This window comes from Panthera uncia, assembly GCF_023721935.1.
Source record: "Panthera uncia isolate 11264 chromosome C1 unlocalized genomic scaffold, Puncia_PCG_1.0 HiC_scaffold_4, whole genome shotgun sequence".
Classification (NCBI taxonomy): domain Eukaryota; kingdom Metazoa; phylum Chordata; class Mammalia; order Carnivora; family Felidae; genus Panthera; species Panthera uncia.
In genome coordinates this window covers 80,078,242-80,094,948 of record NW_026057585.1, presented here as the reverse complement: position 1 = coordinate 80,094,948, position 16,707 = coordinate 80,078,242, and the positions used below count along the sequence as shown (strand labels likewise).

General features: G+C 50.1%; 1 protein-coding gene across 4 annotated transcripts in view; it reads left to right on the top strand.

The window, feature by feature from the left end:
* Positions 1-4,119: 4,119 nt before the first annotated feature.
* The window catches only part of AZIN2 (antizyme inhibitor 2), a 37,827-nt gene continuing 25,239 nt past the window's right edge, over positions 4,120-16,707 (top strand). Inside the window, exons 1-6 of one of the 4 annotated variants that reach the window (XM_049617549.1) lie at positions 4,120-4,240; positions 4,666-4,707; positions 4,899-5,071; positions 6,590-6,763; positions 15,125-15,297; positions 16,305-16,433. In XM_049617549.1, coding sequence (XP_049473506.1) covers positions 4,967-5,071; positions 6,590-6,763; positions 15,125-15,297; positions 16,305-16,433 — 581 coding nt within the window. In that variant the 5' untranslated portion in view covers positions 4,120-4,240; positions 4,666-4,707; positions 4,899-4,966. Of the gene's footprint in view, positions 4,241-4,665; positions 4,708-4,742; positions 4,797-4,898; positions 5,072-6,589; positions 6,764-15,124; positions 15,298-16,304; positions 16,434-16,707 lie in introns of those variants that run through there. The other 3 variants (XM_049617548.1, XM_049617547.1, XM_049617546.1) reach the window with 3 other exon arrangements.

The following is a 16,707-nucleotide window of genomic DNA, read 5'->3' as shown; positions in this document are numbered from 1 at the left end:
CAAACACCATGGCCTGAGACCGAACATCCGAACACGGGAGACAATAACCCACAACCCCTGAGAGAGACAGAGAGAGAGAGAAGAATCGTTGGCTCAGTTGTGATCCTGGGACGTTTGGCATCACGTACAACTCATATTGCAAGACATCGCTTGTTTATCAAGTTAAAGTTTATTAGAAATGTTTGCTCGTCTTGAGGAACACTTGTAGAACAAGTTACTCACAATCCAAAGTTTTACCGTATTTTGACTTTATTGGGGTGGGAAGAAGCAACAATGTGTCCCAACTAACGACTACACCTCCCCCATCCCTTCCTTGCAGCTACATGGCCCTGAGTATCTATGTTTTAGCCAATGATGTGAAAGGAAGTGTTGGGGTGGTGGGATGGGTCAGATTGTGTCTCCACCCTTCCCCGCCCCCAATTGCGTTAAAGTTCTAAGCCCCAGCACCACAGAATGTGATCTTATTTGAAGATAGAGTCTTTACATAGTTCATCAGGTTAAAAGGTCATTTGGGTGGGCCCAATACGACCGGAGTCCTTACCCAAAGGGGAAGTTTGGACACAGAATCAGACACATACACAGGGGAGATGCTGTGAAGGCACACAGTGAGAAGACAGCCTTGTGAGCAGGAGAAGACTCTCCCCTAGAGCCATCAGAGGAGCATGGCACAGCTCACACCCTGATGTGGGGCTCGTTACCTCCAGACCTGTGAGACAATAAATATCTGTTGTTTGAAGCCACCTGGGTTTTGGTACTTTGGTACAGGAGCCCTAGGAAATTAACAAATGTGCGATTTGGTGATGGCTGCCTGAAGTGAGCCTTCCTGATGCCTACCATATACAGTGCTGGTGTTTAACGTAGTTAACAAGCAGTATGGAGATGGGCACTAATCAGAGAAGATACCGGGCATGAACAACTTGTCTGGTCATATTGGTTACATGTTAGTCCTGGGAATGCTCCAGCAGCCATTTTGGGCCATGAGGCTAGAAGCCAGGGAGGAGCTGAAGATGGCAGAGTTGAAAGAGGGGAGGAGCCTTGGTTCCTGATGACTTTGTGGGGATGCCACACCAGACTTGGGCTGCCCACCTCCAGTGTTATATTGTGAACATGGTAGAATAAACCTGTGTTTGTTTATGGCTTTGTGGGTTGTGGCTTTTTATTTTCTTCAGCCAAACCTAAATTTACCTGATATCCAATCCCACGAAGGATTGGGAAGCCAGAATGAAATGATGAACCAGAAAGTGTTTTGTAAACTCTCCAGTTCTATGCACACGTAAGGCATTTTTATTATGGTGGTGTTTGTGACTAGAATTATGATTGGTTTAGGAAGAATGGATTGAAATAGACTGACATGATCCTGGCCAGAGATCAGAGGCTCTTGGTTCTGCTTCAACAACATGTCTTTGAGGGCTGTGCGCATATAAGAGTGGTAGGTGAGGCTGGCAGGAGAGGAGCCACCAGCCTTTGGGTTGGATGCCAGCAGGATGACTGGGTGACTTTTGTTGAGCTGGGGCCAGAATACTCAGGCACTGGTTGGCAGGTAAGCATAAAGGTTGCATCAGGATGGATAAGTTTAATACAGGCTCCACCTTCACTTGCTTTGTAACCCTGGGCAGGTTACCGAATTTCTCTGAGTTTCAGATTCCTCATCTGTAAAATGGGAACAATTATAGCCCCTATGATGTAAGGTTGTCAGGGAGATTCAGTGACATCACATATCCAGTAGGGAAAAAGATAAATCCACAGTGTGTCTGTATCCTGTCCAGGTTATAGATTTTTCTGCTGTGACTACTAATCCTTGACAAATTACAAATGAACAGAGTGGATTCTAGCTTGTTTCTTCTTATCTTTATTGATTCATTCAGCAAGAATATTGAATGTGCCCATTATGTGCTTACTATGTACCAGGTGATGAAAAGAGCTAGTGAGGTGGACTTAGACCATAGTATCCAGGTACAGTCAGCTGTTCTCAAAGAACAACTAAAAAAAAAAAAAAGTACAGCCAAATTTGTTTGAGTGCCCCTCCTCTTCTCTTACTGTCATCTTTTCTTGAGGTCTCCCTTCAAGGTTTCTGCCATGGCTATGCTGGTCTACCCCCTCCCCATCAGTAGATGTTCAATTCAAAATAGATGTCACTAATTCATACTATGGTGCAAATGACTACAAATCTCTCAAAGCATGGACCTGCAAACGACCCATCCTGTAAAGCTGGCTGCCCCTGAAAGACTGTTCCTATGTATAGAAAGCAAGGAGGTTCCAGGCAGAAGGACCTAGAGAATTCATTCAGTCTGAACCCTCTCAGTTCACAGTGGGGTAATCAAACCAGGCACAAGTAACTTGGTCTAAGCAGGATGACCCAACCAAGGAGTCATGCAGCCAGGCTGAGCAGGGAGCAGAAAACGGCTTTTCCATACTCCATGGTGTATACCATATGTGCGCTAAGCACTTTCTGATTAGGTTGTGCAGAATGCCCTAGGGAGATACTGAGGCAGGACAAACACATACATTAGACCAAAAGCCCTTTGGCTGCACTGATTTGAAATGCTGCCCTCATTATGTATCAAATTATCCAATACGCAGAAGACTGTTCTACAGCTGTCTCTTCCTGCAGAGCACCATGATGTTTTAAAGTCCACAGCTTTATAACATATTTTGATACCTGGTAGAGGAAGTCCTCTTTTTTTTTTTTTTTCCTCCAAGAATGTCTTGGCTGTTCTTATACAATCACTGCTTCAGATAAACTTTTAACTTCTTCTTCTCCTTTTTTTTTTTTTTTAAGTAGGCTCCATGCCCAACATAAGGCTTGAACTCACGACCCTGAGATTAAGAGTCACGTGCTCTACCGACTGAGTCAGCCAGGTGCTCCTCATATGAACTTTTGAAATCGCTTTTGAGTAACACTGATACTGAATCTTCTTCAGCACTTTTGTTTATACCAGTCACTGGGCACTCTGAGAAGTCAGGCACTCAATTCCTGCCCTTGGGAGCTCACAAAACAGCTGAGAAGTGTAACCAAACAAGAAGTGTAAAACAACAGGAATCTCATGCTTTGGGTAACAAGAGACATATGAGTGAGGGGGACACACAGATATAACCTTTGTGAGTTCCATTGTCCCTGCAGGCTAGGAAGGTCATGGGAGGCTCAACAGGGAAGGTGACATTATAGTGAGTGTACTTTGATAGGTGAACAGGAGTTTGTCAGGTATAGAAGAGAAGAAATGTTTTGAGTTGAGGAATTCAGAGAATGCTTCCTGGAGGAGACATTTCATTTGAGAGGTGAGTAGGCATTTGCCCCATTCAGAGGGTGGGATGAAGGAAGGGATTGCCCTGAGCTGGGAAGGTCACAAGGAGGCTCTCTGAAGACATGTTAGCTGGGTTTTGAGTTGGAGGAATCAGAGAAGATGCTGGAAGAGGTTAATTAAATAAAAAGGATTTTATTAGAAAAGGAGATGACAAGGAGATGACATTTGACCTGGGCGTTGAGGGTTGAGTGAGCAGATCACCAGGGGAGAGGAGAGTGGAGGTCGTCACAGAAAAGATTTCCCGGAGCAAATAGGAAACCTCCTGGCTTCCTGCCCCTCGCTAACATCCAAGATCCAGGATCTAAGCGTCCCACCGCGTAGGCGCTGGGGATTCTGAGGCGGCGGCCCTGCAGTTGCCATTTCCCAGTGTGGGGAGCCGCGAAGCCAGCTCCGCTGGGAGGGCTGAAGCTTACACAGGTTTGCGAAACAGGGTGGCAGAGCTCAATGCTTTTTGTCGGAATCGACCAATGGGATGGCGGCACCCGGTTGCCAGGGCTACAGAGGGGGCCGAGAGGGGCGGGGCCTGGGCCCAGGGGCGGGGCCCGGGCGGGGCTTATATAAGCGGACGGCAGGCTGAAGGAGGGGCGTGGGGTCGGTGGCTGCTGGGCGGGCGGGGCGCAGGCCGCGCTGCCCGAGCCGGGGGGGAGAGGGCGAGCGGAGGCGCCGAGGAACCGATTCACTCGCTGGGGAGACCTATGGGCCGAAGCCGTGTAAATGCGTTTTAAGGCGAGTGCGGGGAGTGGCTCGGGGAGCCTCCGGGAGCGGGCGCCCTCGGCTCCAGTGCTGACCTGTCCCCGGCCCCCTTGCCTCCTCTCAGCAGGGGCCTCGGCTCCGCAACTGCCACTCCTCCTCGGGGTGTTGCACAAGTTTCGAGGTCACCGGCGACCCCCCCTAGCAGCGCGCCTGGCTCTGGCCCCCGCGAAGGAGGACCGGGCTTGGTAAGGCGGTGTGGGGGGCGGGTCCTCGGCCCTGCACTCGGGAGGGCTCACCAGGACAGAACCTCAGCCTTCGGCTCCCTCCCGGGAGCCTGCGACCCCCACCCACCATGTGGCCCCATGCACCCTTAGAACCCTAGCACGTCAGGACCAGCCTGGCCCTCCATTTCGAAACGGTGAAACTGAGGCTAGGGAGTACCCAATGTCACGCAGCAGAGGGCAGACTCGAACCTAAGCTCTTGCTCTCGGGCTGAGACTCCTTGGTGGGGCCACTCTCTTAGTTGGGCGTGGTCAAGACTGAGGGTCCCCTGAAAACTTCCCCACTGGAGCTTCTTGGCTTTCCTGTACCCTCTCGTTCTTTCCCTTTTTGCTAAAACCCGAGTTTCATAACTGAAAAGGACCTCCAAAATAATACATTCATTTTACAGATTGGGAAACTGAGGCTCGGAGAGGCAGTGAATGACATCTAGGCATGTAATGCCTTGTCGCAGTACAGGGTTCCTGATCGTCCCCACACTTCCCAGTGAACTCAAGCTCCCCAGGCTTGTGCTGGCGGCGGGTGTGACAGGACTGAGAGCCCTGGCTTGGGGGAGGTCAGAGAGGGCAGCGGAGGGCAACCCCCTCCAGCAGCTCCCTCACTCTACACCTCCCCTCCCTGCAGTGTGTTGCATACTTTCTGAGGCGGCGGGGCTGCGGCTCCATCCAGCCCATCGGCTCCTCCTTCTTGGCATGGCTGGCTACTTGAGCGAAACGGACTTTGTGATGGTGGAGGAGGGCTTCAGCACCCGAGACCTGTTGGAGGAGCTCACTCTGGGGGCCTCACAGGCCACCACGGTGAGCCGCTGGGAGCGGGGGTGGGTCCCCTGTTCCCTGTGCAGGCCCAGCTGCTTTCTCCCAAAGGACTTCTCAGGCCTTCATCTTCCCTCACTTATTTGGTGTTCAGTCCTTGCTGTTGGCCGGAGACGGGCTCATTGTATCCCCATTTCCTTGTCCTCGTCCCCAAACTTTGCCCTTCCTGCCTGCCCTGCCCTGATGAACCACCACCACCACCTACCCAGCCTTCTGGGTCAGAAACCTGGGACTCCTGCTTCCCCCACCCACACCCCTCTCATTGGCGCGTCACCAAGCTCTGACCACCACCTGTGGTCTTCCGAGGCCCTGGCTTTGTAGATCAGGCCTCATCTCTCTAGAGGCCCTCTAACCTCCTCCCTGCCTCATCCTGCCTGCCTCATCCTGCCTGCTCCCACTTTATCACGGCCACGCTCAAACTCAGAACTGTTTGGCGGTTCCCCGCGACCAGCAGGGCCAAGCCAGAACTCTCTGTCTTCACAGTCCCTCTCCCAGCTTTCCCCACCATCTATCATGCTCCATCAGAGCCCAACCACTGCTGGTATTTTCCCCAGCGATGCCATGTGCTCTGTTGTCGCCCCATTTTCCTGGGCTCTTCCCTCTGCCTGGAATGCCCTTCTGCCGGCCTCTCTCGCTCTGTTTCTGTCCTTCCTCATTACTCATCAGTGTTACTTTTTCCTACTCTCCCAGGCGGATTTTTTATGTCCCTTTCTCCGTGGCTTCCACTGCCTTCTGTAGGAACTCCAGTCGAGTTTATTGGACGGGCTTGTAATTTCTTAAAGGGTTTTTTGTTCTCTTCAAGACCCAAGCCCTGTCTGGTCATCTCTGTCCCTTAGCATAATGTCAGACACCAAATGGGCTTCAGTAAAAAAGTCTCCATAAACAGGAAACTGAGTCCCAATGAGGGTTGAAGTGATGCTGTCTCACCCACAGTCTCATTCATGTTCAGCCCTCAGCAGATCTGCTGCCCAGCTCACAGGCATGGGTTGCAGTGCCGTGGAATTAGCTCAAGGCTTCAGCGACCACCTATATGTGGAAGACAGTGGGCTGCAGGCCATAGCTTTGGCCCACAGGGATTTATCAGATGAATGTGTACACAGTTCCGATACTTTGGATGCGTGTGCAAAATGCAGTGAGAGCATTAAAGGCAGAATTGCTTTATTGGTTTGGGGGAGGTGGCATTTGAGCTGAAACTTGAAGGTGGATTGCCTTTTCGGAGAAAGGGTCTTCTGCGTGAAGGGCACGGTGGGAACCAGAGCTTGGAGTTGGGAAAACACTCCAGCTTGCAGCTGGAGCTTGAGCTGTAGCGAGGGGAGGGGCTGGAGCCAGATCACAGAACCCCTGAACGCAGGCTGAAGAGTCTGCCTTCTGTGCAGAGACTTTTAGAGCAGTGTGGCTGTGGCGGAGCCGGGCTCAGGCTCGGGACAGGTACCTGGGAGGACCATAGATGGCCCGCAGCAGGAGGGGGCTGAGCGGGGCCTCACATTTACCCTTCTCGTGCAGGGTGATGTTGCTGCCTTCTTCGTGGCCGACCTGGGTGCCGTCGTGAGGAGGCACTTCTGCTTTCTGAAGTGCCTGCCGCGGGTCCGGCCCTTTTACACTGTCAAGTGCAACAGCAGCCCAGGTGTGCTGAAGGTCCTGGCCGAGCTGGGGCTGGGCTTCAGCTGTGCCAACAAGGTGAGCCCGTGCCCCCCACTGGCGCACTGCCCCTCGCTGCCTACTCAACACACACATGGCTGGGCTGCTGCGGGTGTCCCCCCCCCCTCCCCACCCCGGGGAAGCAGGGGTGGCCTGCAGTTGGCCCCTGCCCTCTGGGAAGGGCCACCCACTCAGGAGGCGGTTAACGGATGAGGGAGGGCAAAACAGGCATGGAAGTTCTAAACTGGAAACTTGTGTGTCTCTGGGTAGGTGGGTCACCTTTTCAATGGAGATTTTCAAGCTTCTTGGCCTAGAGCTATACATGGTATAAAATGTTTGATTAAAGTGAAACAAAACGAAAACACCTTTTATCATTATTTGTTTGTTTTATAGTCTTATTAATGTGTGACAGTACATTTTCTCAACTATTCCTTTGAGAATTCTGTTGTGTTGCCCATTTTGCTGCCCTTCTAATTCGATTAATGCTGTTGTCTTAATCGCCTCTTGCTGTCTCTAGATTTATTTTGCTTATTTACTATCATTCTCTAGTCGTTGAACTACGATGTGCTGGTCAGTGTGTAAGTTGGGATGGCAACACAGTGTTGAGCAAGCCAGGCTCCCTTGTCCCAGAGTTGAGAACGCTTAGCTTATCATTTTCATCCTGTTCTTAGTTGATAAAAGCCTTTAAGCTATAACATTTTCTTCAGAGCATAGCTATGGATATATTTATTCATTCAGCAAACCTTTTTTGAGCAACTATCATGGGGCCAAGTCCTATTTCAGGTGGGGATTTAGAGAGTGAATGAAACAAACAAAACAAAAAGGCCCCTCTTTCATGGAACTTGCTTTCTAAAAAACAAGTTCAACAATGAAAATCTATATTATTTTATAAGATGGTCGATGCTACAGGGAAAATTGAGATGGGGAAGGGAAGTAGGAAATGTTGGGAGGGAGGATTATACTTTTATATAGTTTGGTCAGGGAAGGCTTCACTGACATTTGAATATAGACCTGAGGGAAGCAAAGGGTCAAGCCAGGTGGAGAACTGGGGGAAGAACATTCCAGGCAGAGGGGACAGCAAGTGCAAAGGCCCTGAGGTGAGAGCAAACCCGGTGCGTTGTTGCTTTGTGATGTTGTCATTATTGTTATTTAAAAAATTTTTTTTAAATGTTCATTTATTTATTTTGAGGGAGGGGGAGAAGGGCAGAAGGGGGGTGGAGAATCCCAAGCAGGCTCTGCATGGAGCCTGAGGCAGGGCTCGAACTCACGAACTGCAGGATCATGACCTGAGCTGAAATCAAGAGTCAGACGCTTAACCAACTGAGCCACCCAGGTGCCCCATTACTGCTATTTTTTTAATGGTTAGTAATGATTATTTTTAGGGGAACTCCTTTTAAACCCTTGTCAGCAATATGGCTGGGAATTCGTGGATCAGTTCTAGCAGTTTTTTGGTGGAATCTTTTGGGTTTTCCATATAGAGTGTTATGTCATCTGAGAAGAGTGAAAGTTTGACCTCCTCCCAGCCGATTTGGATGCCTTTTATTTCTTTGTGTTGTCTGATTGCTGAGGCTAAGACTTCCAATACCATGCTGAATAACAGTGGCGAGAGTGGACATCCCTGTCTTGTTCCTGACCTTAGGGGGAAAGCTCTCAGTTTTTCCCCAGGGAGGATGATATTAGCGATGGGTCTTTCGTTATACGGCTTTTATGATCTCGAGGTATGATCCTTCTTATCCGTACTTTCTTGAGGGTTTTTTATCAAGAAAGGATGCCTTATTTTGTCAAATGCTTTCTCTGCATCTATTGAGAGGATCATTTGGTTCTTAGCCTTTCTTTTATTGATGTGATGTATCACATTGATTGATTTGTGGATATTGCACCAGCCCTGCATCCCAGGTCCAAATCCCACCTGGTCGTGGTGAATAATTTTTTTAATGTATTGTTAGATCCGGTTGGCTAATGTCTTGTTGAGGATTTCTGCATCCATGTTCATCAGGGAAATTGGTCTGTAGTTCTCCTTTTTAGTGGGGTCTCTGTCTGGTTTTGGAATCAAGGTAATGCTGGCTTCATAGAATGAGTTTAGAAGTTTTCCTTCCATTTCTATGAACAGCTTCAAGAGAATAGGTGCTAATGCTTCTTTAAATGTTTGTTAGAATTCCCCTGGAAAGCCATCCAGCCCTGGACTCTTGTTTCTTGGCAGATTTTTTTTTTAATTTATGAAAAAAATTTTTTTTAACATTTGTTCATTTTTGAGAGACAGAGTGTGAGTGGGGGAGGGGCAGAGAGAGGGGGAGACACAGAATCCGAAGCAGGCTCCAGGCTCCGAGCTGCCAGCACAGAGCCCAACGCAGGGCTTGAACCCATGAACCACGAGATCATGACCTGAGCCGAAGTCAGGTGCTCAACTGACTGAGCCACCCAGGCGCCCCTGGGAGATTTTTGGTTACTAATTCTATTTCTTTACTGGTTATTGTCTGTTCAAATTTTCTATTTCTTCCTGTTTCAGTTTGGGTAGTTTATATGTTTCTAGAAATTTGTCCATTTCTTCCAGATTGCCCAATATATTGGCATATAATTGCTCATAATATTCTCTTATTATTGTTATTTCTGCAGTATTGGTTGTGATCTCTCCTCTTTCATTCTTGATTTTATTTATTTGGGTCCTTTCCTTGTTCATTGTGATCAAACTAGCTAGTGGTTTATCAATTTTGTTAATTCTTTCAAAGAACCAGCTCCTGGTTTCATTGATCTGTTCTACCATGTTTTTGATTTCTATGGCATTGATTTATGCTCTAATCTTTATTAATTCGTGTCTTCTGCTGGTTTGGGGTTTTATTTGCTGTTCTTTTTCCAGCTGTTTAAGGTGTAAGGTTAGGTTGTGTATCTGAGACCTTTCTTCCTTCTTTAGGAAGGCCTGGATTGCTATATAGTTCCCTCTTATGACCGTCTTTGCTGCGTCCCAGAGGTTTTGGGCTGTGGTGTTATCATTTTCATTGGCTTCCATGTGCTTTTCATTTTCCTCTTTAACCTCTTGGTTAGTGAGGAGGATTCTAGAAGGGGGCCCTGGAGGAGAAAGAAGGAGAGCTAGCCTGGGCAGGATGACAGGGGTAGGAAGATTCTGGGTGGGAAAGAGGTGTGCACCATGGTGGAACAGTGAGAATGAGAAGGTTAACCTTTATCAAAGACGAATATTCATGCTCTTAGTGAGTGAAAGCTGAGTCCACCCCTATTGTCACTGCAAAGCCCCTTTGCGTTAGCACTTGCTTTGCACACCTAGTTTCGTGCGTGTGTCACATGAAGGGAGGTGCATGGGGAGAGAGATAGCCATTTTACAGTTGAGGAAACCATCGGCCAGCCACGCACAGCTTGCCAGTAGCAGGACCAGGACCCCCCCCCTGCAGCACGCTGGGGGCTCTGCTCTCAGAGAGGAGGAAGGGGATCCTTTTCCAGCCTTCTCAGTCTAGGGTCAAGGACCTCCTGTGCATCTGGAAACCCAGAGGTGGTACACTGTGCTTGGCCCTCTGGCTCAGGGCCAGTCTCCACAAAGAGCAGAGTTGTGGGGTGTTAGGGCTCAGAAGGATCCTGAAGTCCACAGGGACATTAAAAGCATGTACCGTTGCTGAGTGCTTCTGTCGGGCCAGGCACTTTGCTGAGCGTTTTCTGTAGGTGATCTCATTTTATTATCGCAACAACCCTGTGAGGTAATTATTATTACCCTGATTCTGACAACAGCCCTGTGAGGAAGCATTTAACATACAGGAAAGGAGGCACAGAGGGTGAGGGACTCACTGGCCAGTGGCCGCTTGAGTAGGGCCAGTGGCAGGGGGGTGGTCTCCGGCTCTCTCACTGCATCTTTCCATTGTCCTTGGGGAGAGGATGGCAGAGCTGGGCCCCAGCTGGTGACCATTGCTTTAGCTAACGAGTGGGCTGGGAGAGGCCAAGGCCCCTCCCCGCAGGCGGGAAGATCACTAGCCTTTGGGTACATTCACTGAGAGGTGGCTCTGGGATGCACAGCTTTTCTTGAAAGGCCAAGGCTGCCCTCTTCTGGTGGGACATCACTAGTGGCTACGCCTGACAGCTCCACGCCTTGGCCAACGTTGACGGAGGGTTGACGGAGGGCCGAGGGTTGACGGAGGGCTGGGTGTGAGCGAGGGCCGGGTGTACAGTTATGCAACAGACAGGTCAAGGGCACAGGCCACGCCTCGCGTGGGGCTACGGTCCACCCACCCACCTTCTCAAGGACCTTCTGTCACTTCCCCTGCCCCCATCCTGCCTTCTCTTGCAGTCTCTATCAGCATCCTCCCATCTTAAAAAGCCTTCCCGGGACTCCATACCACCCCCCTGCCCGGTCCCATGCTCCCACTTGACGGCCAAACAGAGCTGTCTACACTCGCCTGTCTGCGTGCACCTGGCTCTTTGCTTCAGCACCTGCATCTGAGCCACTGCTTCCCCACTGCCACTGTCACTACTCTGAGGAATCTCCTCTTACCAACGTCCCCAGAGATCTCCAGGATCCAGTAAGCACTTTATTTTCAACATTCACTTTGAATTATTCAAATCACCCGTTGATTCACTTACACACACACGTAGGCCATTGGCTTTATGTCTCCAGAGATAATCACCATTATGAGATTGAGTTTGGTGGGTATGTGGTACTTAAAAAATACTTACAAATATGATCCATAGAAAATATACAAAATATAAAAGATATTTATGTGGTGGGTACTGTGTCTCAATAGCTTTAAACTCAGCAGGTGTTGGAAATCTGTCCATGTTGATGCATTTAGACCTTGTCGGGGACACAGGTCCTCTTATTAGCTTGATTCTCAACAGCATTCAGCACAGTGACTGTTTGTTTTTGTGATAATAACACTTAATGTGAGATCTACCCTCTTAGCCAATCTTCAAGGGTACAATATAGTATTCTTAACTATATAGGCAGAGTTCTACAGATCTCTAGGACTTAATTCATCTTGCAGGACTGGAACTTTATGCCCACTAAATAGCAATTCCTCATTTGTGACATTCTTTTTAAAAAAACTCAACAGTCACCTATGCTCCCAGTTGTAAAGCCTTCAGCAGCAAATCAACTGATGGGGGACACAGCTCCGCACCTGCCCCACCTCACACGGGGCGCCTCTGACACCCGACACCCTTCTCCTGTACAGACATGAATTGCGAGGCAAGGTTTGCTGTGATGGGAGTGATGTTATAATCTGTGTATCGTTCCCCCTCTTCTGGACGCATTCTTTCTCCTTCCCTCTCCATAGGTCCCAGGTGCTGACTTCCTGCTCTCAAAATGGGAGATTCCTCTGGATTCTGTCTCAGGCTCCCTTTCTCTTGTAAACTCTCCTTCCTCTTATGGAATTTCATCTCCTTCCACGGCCCTGAATACCATCAATGTGCCACCACCTCCCGCATTTTGATCTCCAGCCCAGACCTTCTACCCAGCAGCTGACTTGATACCACAGGGTGCCCGGAACCCGGGTGTTCAAATGCACTCATGATCTCACCCTTCGAGAAGGGCCCCTCGGCCTACAGGGCGTGGAGTCAGACATGCCCACATTGCAATCCACCACCACGCTTGCCAGCCCTGCCTCCAGAGCACAACTCCCCCATCTGTTACCTCACCCAGGGCAATGGTGACCGGTCCCTCCAGAATCCTCTCGGCCCTTCCTGAGCCCTGAGTTCACATGGTAGCCAGAGTGATACGCATTTAAACCTTGCATTTAAAATGCAAATCTGACCATGTCGTTTCCCCTCGTGAAACCCTTCAAACGGATTCCCGTGACTCGCAGGGTAAAATATAAATCCACATCAGCCCACCCCCCTGCAGCCTTATCTTCCCCCACTGCGCTCCCCCTGCCCAGGCCCCCCCAGCGCTCTCTCTTCCTTGACTAGGCCGAGCACATTCTGCCTCAGGACATCTGCACGGGCTGTCTCCTCTACCAGAAACATTCTTTCCTTCCTTTTCCCCCTGGATATGACCTCCTGTGGAGCTCAGCTTAATTTTCTGACCCTCAGAAAAGCTGTCCTTCACTCCTCACACCTGGGTCTCACCATCCCACTTTCCCCAACCTGAAAGCTTCACAGGGTCAGAGACTTTATTTTACTCACCACTTGTTTTCTTTAGCACCAGTCATAGAGGCTGGCATGTTAATAGATAGTCAGGAAACACTTGTCAACTCAGTATTGAGGTTGAATTTTCCATTACAGTACTGTGGCCAGGAACTGGTGTAGGCTAAAGTCTGGCAGTCCTGTCAGCTTTGCCACTCGAAAGCTGTGAGACTTTGGACAAGTCACTTAACCTCTCTGAGCCTCTGTCTCTGTTTCCTGTCTCATAAGATTACTATGAGGATTAAATGAAAATGTATATAAAATATATTTTTTAATGTTTTTATTTATTTTTGAGAGAGAGAGAGAGAGAGAGAGAGAGACAGGACATGAGGAGGGGAGGGACAGAGAGAGAGGGAGACAATGAATCTGAAAGCAGCCTCCAGGGTCTGAGCTGTCAGCATAGAGCCCAATGTGGGGCTAGAACTTGTGAACCACAAGATCATGACCTGAGCTGAAGTCAGATGCTCAATCAATTGAGCCACCCAGATGCCCCATGTATATAAAATATTTAATGCAATGACTGGCATATGGTAATCCTTCAATGAGTAACAGTAGTTACTGTTTAAGTATAAGTATATATATCTAAGTATATACTGTTTAAGTATAATCGAAGCTAAATCCCAAGTCCCAAATTGCTACCATTGCTTCTTCTCTTACCTCATGTGGTGAAGCTGGGAGCAAAAACACGTTTTCATGTCCACTCAGACTCAGGGTCTTTGAAAGCAAGCTGTGATGGCTGCAACGCCAGCCCTGTCCCACTTTGCTCCTTACTACCTGTGTTTCTGCAGGCAGGTGGAGTCCTCTGAACTCGATTTTGTCCTCTGTAAAATGTGGCCAATAAATACTTCATAGGACAGTTACTGGCATCACATGGGATAACTCACAGTAGTACCTCGTGCTGAAAAGTTGCTAAATTTACATTAGAGTCTTATTATAAATTTTTTTTTTTACTTTTATGTTTGAGGGACAGAGAGAGACAGAGAATGAGCAGGGGAGGGGCAGAGAGAGAGAGGGAGACACAGAGTCTGTAGCAGGCTCCAGGCTCTGAGCTGCCAGCATGGAGCCCAATGCGGGGCTTGAACCCATGAACTGTGAGATCATGACCTGAGCTGAAGTCAGACACTTAGCCGACTGAGCCACCCAGGCGCCCTTTGAGTCTTATCAAAAACTCAGAGTGGCTAAAAACGGCCCTGTGCCTGCTATAGCATTTCAGAACTGGCTTCCTCTTGACTTCCTTCCCTTAATCATGGAGAGTCAGACTTGAGTTTGAAAGCTGGCCCTGCCTCCTTGTTGCTGCATAGCCTCTCTGAGTACTAGTTTCTTTCTCTATAGAGTGGATCCAGTGCCCCTCTGATGATGGGGTTATTCTAAGGGGTAAATAAGATAGTTAATCCAAAGCAAGGGTTGGCAAACCATGGATGGTTACCACATCCAGGCCACTGCCTGATCTTGTGATGCTTGACTGGGTCACATCCACGCTCGTTCACTTATGCACTCTCTCTGGCGGCTTGAGTAGTTGTCACACAACCTACATGGCCCACGCGGCCTAAACCATTTGCTCACTGGCCCTTTACAGAAAAGGTTTACTAACATCGCATTCGGTGCCTGCTTGTGGTGGGCGCTCAGTGACGATGGCTGCTCTCATCATCATCACTGTCTGTACCATGAATGCAGCAATCTCATGGAACGGTGTTCCGTAAAAGTGAGGAAGACGAGGCCCCTCGGGGACAGGGGCTTGCCAGGGTCCCCCGGCACAGTGGTACGCGCACAGCAGGACTTTGGATGTGGGATGACTTGGTTCGGTGAACTCTCCACCACATCAAGGGATATTCTTTAAACGTTAAATCTGTCAGGAAAATGTGTCACATGCCTACTGTCAGGGCCGTTATGACTCCATGTCATGTCTTTGTGTGAATTAGGAAATATATCCCTTAAGACAGTTGTTGTGATGAATACACTGATTTTGTCAGGATGAGAGGCTTTACTGCCGGGAAGTTGTAACAAATATATAAATCTACCATATGTATCCTCTGCGGATGGGACGTCCCCCCCCTCAACTGCACAGTGTGCTACCTGCGTGGCTGGCTGTGGCAGCCTTGCCTGTCCGAGAATGGTGAACCAGCGTGAGTCCCGATTTTCATGTCTCTGTTGTGTGAAAATGAGGCCCCCTCCTTATGGACGTCCCCATGCGTAGCTATGACTTTGCCCCTCGTTTGTGCTTCTCGGCTTCTGTGGGCCCGGTGGGCCCTGAGCCTCCTCACCTTCACCTTTGGGACCCCACAGGCAGAGATGGAGTTGGTCCAGCGTATTGGCATCCCCGCCGGTAAGATCATCTACGCCAACCCCTGTAAGCAAATTGCACAGATCAAGTATGCTGCCAAGCATGGGGTCCGGCTGCTGAGCTTTGACAACGAGCTGGAGCTGGCAAAGGTGGTAAAGAGCCACCCCAGTGCCAAGTAAGCCGAGGACCGCTCACGTGGGGGGCTGGGCCGAGTGTGAGGACAGCGGGCATGGGCGGGGTAGTGGTGGAGCAGAGGACCCTGCCCTGGACCCGGCCACACTCACGGGAGGCTGGGGCGGGCACTCCTGGACTGGACCCAGCATGCCAGGGCCTGACGAGGACAAAGGCAAGAATAACCATTACAGCCCGAGCAGAGCAAAGCCCACGGTATTATGGAGGTCAAAGTCGCGGGCCGAGAGCAACAGGGGGTGGTCAGGAAAGCTGCGCCAAGGAGGTGGCATTTGAGGTGCGCCTGAGGGGTGAAAAGAACTAGGAGGGCGCACAGACAGTGCATCAGAGTGAACTGCTGAAGCAAGGAACGCATGGAGGTCGGAAACAGCAGGGGGCGTTTGAGACATGAGCAGGAATTTGGTGTGGCTGGAACATACCATGTGTGCGGGGCGAGGGCAACAGTGAATGTTGGTCAACACGGTCACAGGGCAGGGGCCTGGTGCAAATGGGCTCTGGCAGGGGTCAGGGCTGGACATTCTGCTCGGGCTGTGGCTTGCACGTGGTCACTTGAAACCCTGGGGATTCCAGGGAGGGCCTCCTCGGGATGATGGGGAGGCCAGGTGGCTGGACCACTCTGGTTCACCCAAAGCAGCTTTCATTTTGTCTGTTTTAAATGATATTGGGGTTCTCAGTAAGACTGTGTTTAAAAAGTGGTGCCTCTCATGCAAGAAAAGTTGGAAAAGTCCGGCTGGTGTGGAGGCTGGTTGAAGAGGCGGAGCTTCTGGAGAGGACTGAGGAGGTCAGGACCAGGGCAGGGGCCTAGGGATGGGCCCAGGGACGTTCAGAGAATGGACTTGACAGGCCCTGGAGGCTGACCGGCAGTGCAGGGACATGAAGGGGTCAGGGACCTGCGGGGCGGGCAGCTCTGAGTTTACACCCCTTTTCTCGGAGAGGACGTGGCTGGGGTAGGGGGAGGTGGGGTCCACCCGGCAGAGGTACCTGTCTCCTCAGGATGGTTCTACACATCGCTGCTGAGGACTCCCCGAGCCGCCTGAGCTTCAAGTTTGGGGCGTCGCTGAAATCCTGCAGACACCTGCTTGAAAATGCCAAGAGGAGCCACATGGAGGTGGTGGGTGTGAGGTGAGTACCTGGAGGCCCCACCACCCCTGCCAGGCCTGCTGCCCCTTTCCCAGGAATTAATCAACTCTGTACAAGAGCCCCCTCAGGGCCTCCAAAGGAGGCCATCGAGTCCTGCCATCAGAGGCACAGAGTCCTCAGGCCACAGGCCTAGAGTCCTGCTATCGGAGACTTTCCTCTCTTTGGAAAGAAGGTTTGGAGTGTCCCGCTGACTCAACCCCATGGTCCCCACAAGGTCTTGTCCTTGGAGGTTCCCAGAGAGACCTGTCTTTGCAGG